Source organism: Lampris incognitus (genome assembly GCF_029633865.1).
Source record: "Lampris incognitus isolate fLamInc1 chromosome 5 unlocalized genomic scaffold, fLamInc1.hap2 SUPER_5_unloc_1, whole genome shotgun sequence".
Taxonomy (NCBI): Eukaryota; Metazoa; Chordata; class Actinopteri; order Lampriformes; family Lampridae; genus Lampris; species Lampris incognitus.
The window spans coordinates 481,246-490,302 of NW_026611071.1; the positions used below are offsets into that span (position 1 = coordinate 481,246).

The window sequence follows — 9,057 nt, forward strand, 5'->3', positions numbered from 1 at the left end:
CAATTTGGACACTTTGCTTGTGAAACTAGACTCCATAGTTCACAATACTGGATATACTCCAAAACCAGGACAAAACCATTTGAATGATTATGACCCTCTCTTAAACGTGTTTATTGATTAATCATAAAATACGGCAATTGCAATCTGTTGATATTTGTAAATAAGTACTCCATATTCTTTGAATACATTATTGTCACGGGGTGAATTTCAATGCAAAGTATACTTCCTTGTTAGTCCACTATAAGAAGTTCATACCAGGCTCTTAGTTGGACCAGAAGAAGAGCAGCTCCCAGCAGTTCAACTTCAACACAAATCATGTTGTCTGTAGCTCTGCTGCTGCTGCTGCTGGCAGCTGGATCCTGTGAGTCTCTTTGAGGGAGAAACATTCAGGACCACAAAGCTTCTTCTGTTTATCCTTTCTGCACTGAGGCACAAAGTTGAGTTTTCAACTTTTTTCTCTCTCTTCTACAGGTGTGAACAGTCAGGAGTTGAATCAACCAGCGTCTCTGACTGTCCAGCCAGGACAACCACTGACCATCACCTGTCAGGTCTCTTATTCTGTTAGTGACTACTGGACAGCCTGGATCAGACAGCCTGCAGGAAAAGGACTGGAGTGGATTGGAATGATATATACTGGGGACACATCCTACAAACTACTACTACTACTTTCGGCTGCTCCCGTTAGGGGTCGCCACAGCGGATCATCCGTTTCCATTTCTCCCTGTCTTCTGCATCTTCCTCTGTCACACCAGCCACCTGCATGTCTTCCCTCACCACATCCATAAACCTCCTCTTTGGCCTTCCTCTTCTCCTCTTCCCTGGCAGCTCCATATTCAGCATACCATATTCGTTACTCCCAGTGAAAATCTTAGCATCTTCAACTCTGCCACCTCCAGCTCCGCCTCCTGTCTTTTCGTCAGTGCCACTGTCTCTAAACCATATAACATAGCTGGTCTCACAACCATCTTGTAAACTTTCCCTTTAACTCTTGCTGATACCCTTCTGTCGCAAATCACTCCTGACACACTTCTCCACCCACTCCAACCTGCCTGCACTCTCTTTTTCACCTCTCTACTGCACTCCCCGTTACTTTGGACAGTTGACCCCAAGTATTTAAACTCAAATGCCTTTGTCACCTCCACTCCTTGCATCCTGACCATTCCACTGTCCTCTCTCTCATTCACGCATAGGTATTCCGTCTTGCTCCTACTGACTTTCATTCCTCTTCTCTCCAGTGCATACCTCCACCTCTCCAGTCTCTCCTCAACCTGCACCCTACTCTCGCTACAGATCACAATGTCATCCGCGAACATCATCGTCCATGGAGACTCCTGCCTGATCTTGTCCGTCAACCTGTCCATCACCATTGCAAACAAGAAAGGGCTCAGAGCCGATCCTTGATGTAATCCCACCTCCACCTTGAACCCATCTGTCATTCCAACCGCACACCTCACCATTGTCACACTTCCCTCATACGTATCCTGCACCACTCCTACATACTTCTCTGCAACTCCTGACTTCCTCATACAATACCACACCTCCTCTCTCGGCACTCTGTCATAAGCTTTCTCTAAATCTACAAAGACACAATGCAACTCTTTCTGGCCTTCTCTATATTTCTCAATCAACATTCTCAGAGCAAACATCGCATCTGTGGTGCTCTTTCGTGGCATGAAACCATACTGCTGCTCGCTGATCATCACCTCTCCTCTTAACCTAGCTTCTATTACTCTTTCCCAAATCTTCATGCTGTGGCTGATCAACTTTATATCTCTGTAGTTGTTACAGTTCTGCACATCACCCTTATTCTTGAAAATCGGTACCAGTATGCTTCTTCTCCACTCCTCAGGCATCCTCTCACTTTCCAGGATTGTGTTAAACAATCTAGTTAAAAACTCCACTGCCATCTCTCCTAAACATCTCCATGCCTCCACAGGTATGTCATCAGGACCAACTGCCTTTCCACTCTTCATAGCTGCCCTCACTTCCTCCTTGCTAATCCGCTGAACTTCCTGATTCACTATCCCTACATCATCCAACCTTCTCTCTCTCTCATTTTCTTCATTCATCAGCCCCTCAAAGTATTCCTTCCACCTTCTTAGCACACTCTCCTCGCTTGTCAGCACATTTCCATCTCTATCCTTGATCGCCCTAACTTGCTGCACATCCTTTGCAGCTTGGTCCCTCTGTCTAGCCAATCGGTACAAGTCCTTTTCTCCTTCCTTAGTGTCTAATCTGTCATACAACTCACCATACGCCTTTTCCTTTGCCTTTGCCACCTCTCTCTTTGCTTTACGCTGCATCTCCTTGTACTGCTGTCTACTTTCTTCATCTCTCTTACTATCCCACTTCTTCTTTGCCAACCTTTTCCTCTGTATAATTTGCTGTACTTCCTCATTCCACCACCAAGTCTCCTTGTCTTCCTTCCTCTGTCCTGATGACACACCAAGTACCTTCCTAGCTGTCTCCCTCACTATTTCTGCAGTGGTTGTCCAGCCATCTGGCAACTCTTCACTACCACCCAGTGCCTGTCTTAACTCCTGCCTGAACTCCACACAACAGTCTTCCTTCTTCAACTTCCACCATTTGATCTTCGGCTGTGTCTTCACTCGCTTCCTCTTCTTGGTCTCCAAAGTCATCCTACAGACCACCATCCGATGCTGCCTAGCTACGTTCTCCCCTGTCACCACCATGCAGTCTCCAATCCCTTTTAGATGGCGCCTTCTACATAAGATATAGTCCACCTGTGTGCACTTTCCTCCACTCTTGTACGTCACCCTGTGTTCCTCCCTCTTCTTGAAATATGTATTCACCACAGCCATTTCCATCCTTTTCGCAAAATCGACCACCATCTGTCCTTCCACATTTCTCTTCTTGACTCCATACCTTCCCATCACCTCCTCATCACCTCTGTTCCCTTCACCAACATGTCCATTGAAGTCCGCTCCAATCACCACTCTCTCCTCCTTGGGTACCCTCTCCACCATGTCGTCCAACTCACTCCAGAATTCTTCTTTTTCATCCATCTCACACCCAACTTGCAGGGCATATGCGCTGATAACACTCAGCAATACACCTTCGATTTCCAGCTTCATACTCATCATTCTGTCTGACACTCTCTTCACCTCCAGCACGCTCTTGACATACTCTTCCTTCAGAATTACCCCTACCCCATTACTCCTCCCATTCACACCATGGTAGAAGAGTTTGAACCCACCTCCGATACTCCTGGCCTTACTCCCCTTCCACCTGGTCTCTTGCACACACAGTATGCCTACCTTTCTTCTTTCCATCATGTCAGCCAGCTCTCTCCCTTTACCAGTCATAGTGCCAACATTCAAAGTTCCAACTCTCACCTCCACATGCCTACCCTTCCTCCTCTTTAGCTGCCTCTGGACATGCTTTCCCCCTCTCCTTCTCCTTCGCCCAACAGTAGCATAGTTTCCACCGACACCCTGCTGGTTAACAGTACCGGTGGCGGTCGTTGGTAACCCGGGCCTCGACCGATCCGGTATGTAAGTCTTATTTATGGTCCGCATATTTGATTTGGCAAAGATTTTACGCCGGATGCCCTTCCTGACGCAACCCTCCCCATTTGTCCAGGCTTGGGACCGGCACTAAGGATGCACTGGCTTGTGCATCCTCAGTGGCTGGGTTTTATTAATGTCCAACTAAATGGGTGCCATATTAGGACTATAAGAAACTTTATATTTTGCTCTACATTATGTATTTATGTTATTTGGAAATTATAAAATAAACACCACAGTAAAAGCAGTGATAGACAATGTCCAACTAGAAAGAGTATATGAAAATAAACTCCTAGGTGTGATACTAGACCACAACATCTGCTGGAAACCTCACATTCAACCTCAATTCATTGAGAAGCACAATATGTTGACCGGTAGACAGTACAGGTTTGGAACAAACAGATCGACATCTCTGGCACTCACCGAATTAATTGAAGGAATAAGTAACTGCATAAACTAAAAAAAGTTTGCTGAGGGAATATTTATAGAGCTAAAAAAAAAAAGAAAAAAAAACTTTTGACACAAATGATCATAATAGATTAATAGACAAATTGGAAAGGTATGGTATCAGAGGGGTGGTACAGAATTGGCTAAGAAGCTATTTAAGTAACAGGCAGCAGTTTGATAGGTTAACATGAATTGTCATGCGTGGATATTACTTGTGGTGTACCCCAGGGGTTGGTTTTAGGTCCAAAACTGTTCATTCTCCACTTAAATGATATATGCAACATATCAAAATATTGAAATTTGTTTTATTTGCCGATGACAGGAATATATTTTGTGCTGGTGAGAATTTACAGCAGGTTTTGGAGGTGACCACAACAGAAAAGGAAAAATTAAAACTGTGGTTTACAAAAACAAATTATCCTTAAATCTGGACAAAACAAAGGTTATGTTGTTTGGAAATTATAAAATAAACACCGACCTGCTCTCAGGGTCATAGGGGTGCTGGAGCCTAACCCAGCAGTCATTGGGTGGCAGGCAGGGAGACACCCTGGACAGGCCGCCAGGCCATCACACAGGGCCAACACGCCAACACACACACACACACACACACACACACACACACACATTCATACCAGGGGCCAATTCATTACAGCCGATTCACTTGACCTACATGTCTTTGGACTGTGGGAGGAAACCAGAGCCCCAAGAGGAAACTCACACAGACACAGGGAGAACATGCAAACTTCACAGAGGACGACCCGGGACGACCCCTAAGGTTGGACTACCCCGGGGCTCAAACCCAGAACCTTCTTGCTGTGAGGCGACCGAGCTGCCCACAACCATTATGTACACTACAAAAAAGAGCCATAAGGATAGTTAATAATGTAGGATATCATGAACACACCAACAAGCTATTTTTAAAGTCAAGTGCCTTGAAGTTCAGGGATTTAGTAGAATTTCACACAACACAAATAATGTTCAAAGCAAGAAACAATCTACTACCGAGCAATATACAACAAATATTCCCAGATAGAGAAGGGGAATATAATTTGAGAGGGAAATTAAACTTCAAGACATTATTGTTTGTACAGCTTTGAAGAGCATGGACATTTCTATCTGTGGGGTAAAATTGTGGAGCAGTGTGAGCATGGAATTCAAACAACGTACAAACACTACACAGTTCAAGAAGAAGCACAAAGTTGTGATTATCAAGAGATATAGGCACGATGAAGAGATGTGTTACCTGTCTAAGTTTTACTGATCTCTAAACATGTATTACTTTTTTATGTTCCTTCTATGACACTGAGTGGACATGTGGGTTGTGCGTAGCATTGAGATGTGGTTATTCTTGGTACATGACATTAGCATGTGTTTTCTCTCTCGGGTGTTTTGATGTGGTCTTTTTTCTCTTGTTGTTCACAGTAGGTGAGTTTGTATTGTGCAGCACAACTTGTATTGAATGTGGACTATACAGTACAGTGGGAGTTGGGTTTGAAATGTATAGCAGATGAATTAACTTAAGAGTAGGGGAGAAGGGGTAGGAAAAATAAGTGTATACTTCCTCCTACTCCTTCTCCAACATGAGACAAATAATCTGATGCATACGGAGAGCGTGCTGGCCGCCAGACCAACATGTACCCTGGCTCTGCCAAATGGCTGAAGCAGAGGCGGTGCTGAGCTTGGGATTGGGGTGGGGTGGGGTGGGGTGGGGGTCCCCCCCCGGCCCCCCAGCATGACACAAGATGGTAACAAGATGGTACATCTCGAGGTGTTATCCCTAATAAAGAACTTCCAAGTAGTTGCTTCAGAGGCATAATCCATAATAGCAAAAACAAGGAGTTAGGTGAATACAGTCCACCAAATGTTAGGATTCTGAAACTTGTCTCCTCAGGTGAGGAGCACTTTTAGAAGCACACTCAAGTCTTTCACACGAAAAATGTCAGTGACATTAACTTTTGGTATATTCATCCTTTTCTTCAATCTGCCCTTTCGCAATGATGGACTACGCCTCTGAAGTGAGAAGTACGTCTTAGCAGGTTGCTTTCTATGGAGTGAATGGAGTGACTGACTTCTGGAAATGCAAAAGACAAGAAACGGAGGCAGGAAGTATGTATGTAAAGTCACCATGACGGTTTAAACTGCTGGCAAGGAGCCAACAGGAAAATGATGCTGTTGTTAACCTGTAAACAGTTGTACAAACGCTAACCTGCGAGTCCTACGTGTCCTGTTCAACTCATTTTGGGTGCTTTTTGATACTGGCTCCAACACTTTAGCACTTACTTGCTGCGGGCAGTGGAAATCTAGTCTTTTCCCCTCCGAGACCCTGCACGACTGCATTCATGAGCAGAGGACCTGTCACTCTGCTGGGAGAAAATCCTCCCCGAGCATCTTGACATTGGCGTTTGAACACCAGAATCTGTAAAACAAAATTTGTCAAATATCAGATGTGCAGTCGCCTCACAGACCAGTACTGATTGTCAGTTTACTGACTTCAAACTGGTGGTCTCTGGAGGGTCTGTCATCAGGGCCGGTGTGTTACACACTTTAACACACAAGCTGCAGGGACGCCGAGGGTGGGTTTCAGGGAGGAGGAAAAGCATTAATGCACAATATAGCAACGAATCGACAACCAGAGGACAAACACACAGTCTGGGGACGTATGACAACAACAACAACAACACAACAACAACAACACAACAGCAATAACCAAACACCATGTGTATTAATAACAACTTTATTTAAAACACTTTACAAAGAAATAAAACCAAACAAGGCAAAAATAAGAATAAGACCAAATAAGTGAGATTAAAAATAAAAACGGTACATATAAAAACAAATAGCAAACCTTTGTAAAAGCTTTCATGAAAAGAAAAGTCTTAAGACCAGGTTTAATAGAAGCTAGAGACTTGGGCGGTCTTAGTTCAACAGGAAGACAGGTCCATAGTGTGGAGGCTCGAACAGCCAAAGCCCCATCATCCTTTGTGACAAAGCGAGACCTGGGAGTAACCAGCAGGGTCCATCTGCGGATCTTAGTGGTCGACAGGGCGTACACCGGGCCACTAAATCACACATGTATGTAGGAGCAAGACCGTTTAAGGCCTTAAAAGTGAGCAGTGACGTGGTAAAACCAAGCAGGCTGGGGCGGTGGCGTCCATATTTCAAGAGTGGACCGGAGGGTGTGCTCCAGGTATCGGGCCTCACATGGCTCAGCCTCTCTGGGCCTTAAAGCTGAGCAGTAACATTCTAAACCCGACTCAAGATATAACAGGGAGCCAGTGTGGGGAGGTGAGCACGGGAGGGGTATGGTCATGCCTCCTTGTCCCGGTCACGAGCCGAGCAGCGGCGTGTTGTACCACCTGCAGACGGTGGAGGGAGCCCTTGCTTATGTTATTGGGTAAATGAGAAAACAACGTTTACCAAAAAAGCAAAAATAAAAACCGAGGTTGCAGCTGTCAGTCCCCATCTTGCCATCTGCCAGAAGAAAGATGTGTTCTGGAGCTGTGAAGTGTAAAGCGGGTTGTGTCTTCTGACTCGACAGTCACAGCACACATTTTGCTCACGCTACAAAACCTTATTAATCCACCAGATCTGCCTTACATATTATACAAACCAAAGAAAATCCAGTTTTGTTATTCAAATATTGCTGTAAGGCCTTGCTGAGACACGGTGTGTTTGTTTAATATTGTCTTGTTCAGCAGATGAGGAGGAGTCATGCAAAACATGGACGCTCTCCCTCCTTATTTACAGTGGATGACTTGAGAGGAGGGAGAGGAACCTGCTGCCTGACTGAAGGACACACACATCAGAAAACTGGTTTCACAATGACATGCACTTGTGTGTCTCTGCTCTTGATATGGGGTCTTACTGGTAAACATCTGCACTTCTTCATGTTCTGTCTGAAACAAGATGCTGATCACTGCTTTTACTCAGTGCTGCTGCTTTGTCTCCACAGGTGTTTCTGGTTGGACCATAACTGAGTCTGGGCCAGCGGCTAAAAGGCCTGGAGAGTCCCACAAACTGACCTGCACATATTCTGACATCTCAACCGATAGTGCTTTTGGCTGGATCAGACAAGCACCAGGAAAAGGACTGGAATGGATTTCATACATCACTGGGCCAAGTGGAAGCATTAAGTCCTACTCCCAGTCAGTCCAGGGTCGGTTCACCATCTCCAGAGACAACAGCAGACAGCAGGTGTATCTCCAGATGAGCAGTCTGAAGACTGAAGACTCTGCTGTTTATTACTGTGCCAGAGACACACAGTGACACAGGAGGCTGTGGAGCTGTACAAAAACTAAAGTCAACACAAGTCAAAGATGGGTTTTTTTTCCATATTACTCTACTACTTTCGGCTGCTCCCGTTAGGGGTCGCCACAGCGGATCATCCGTTTCCATTTCTTCCTGTCTTCTGCATCTTCCTCTGTCACACCAGCCACCTGCATGTCTTCCCTCACCACATCCATAAACCTCCTCTTTAGCCTTTCTCTTCTCCTCTTCCCTGGCAGCTCCATATTCAGCATCCTTCTCCCAATATACCCAGCATCTCTCCTCAACACATGTCCAAGCCATCTCAATCTTGCCTCTCTTGCTTTGTCTCCAAACCGTCCAACCTGAGCGGTCCCTCTAATATAATCGTTCCTAATCCTGTCCTTCTTCGTTACTCCCAGTGAAAATCTCAGCATCTTCAACTCTGCCACCTCCAGCTCCGCCTCCTGTCTTTTCGTCAGTGCCACTGTCTCCAAACCATATAACATAGCTGGTCTCACAACCATCTTGTAAACTTTCCCTTTAACTCTTGCTGGTACCCTTCTGTCGCAAATCACTCCTGACACACTTCTCCACCCACTCCACCCTGCCTGCACTCTCTTTTTCACCTCTCTACTGCACTCCCCGTTACTTTGGACAGTTGACCCCAAGTATTTAAACTCAAATGCCTTTGTCACCTCCACTCCTTGCATCCTGACCATTCCACTGTCCTCTCTCTCATTCACACGTAGGTATTCCGTCTTGCTCCTACTGACTTTCATTCCTATTCTCTCCAGTGCATACCTCCACCTCTCCAGGCTCTCCTCAACCTGCACCC

The 9,057-nt window shown here is 45.5% G+C and overlaps 1 gene segment (V, D, J or C); it reads left to right on the forward strand.

Moving 5' to 3' along the window:
• Positions 1–315: 315 nt before the first annotated feature.
• Positions 316–8,240, forward strand: LOC130131913 (Ig heavy chain V region MC101-like). The segment is given in 3 exon segments: positions 316–361; positions 472–671; positions 7,881–8,240. Coding segments are annotated over 3 exon segments (606 nt in total).
• Positions 8,241–9,057: the final 817 nt, after the last annotated feature.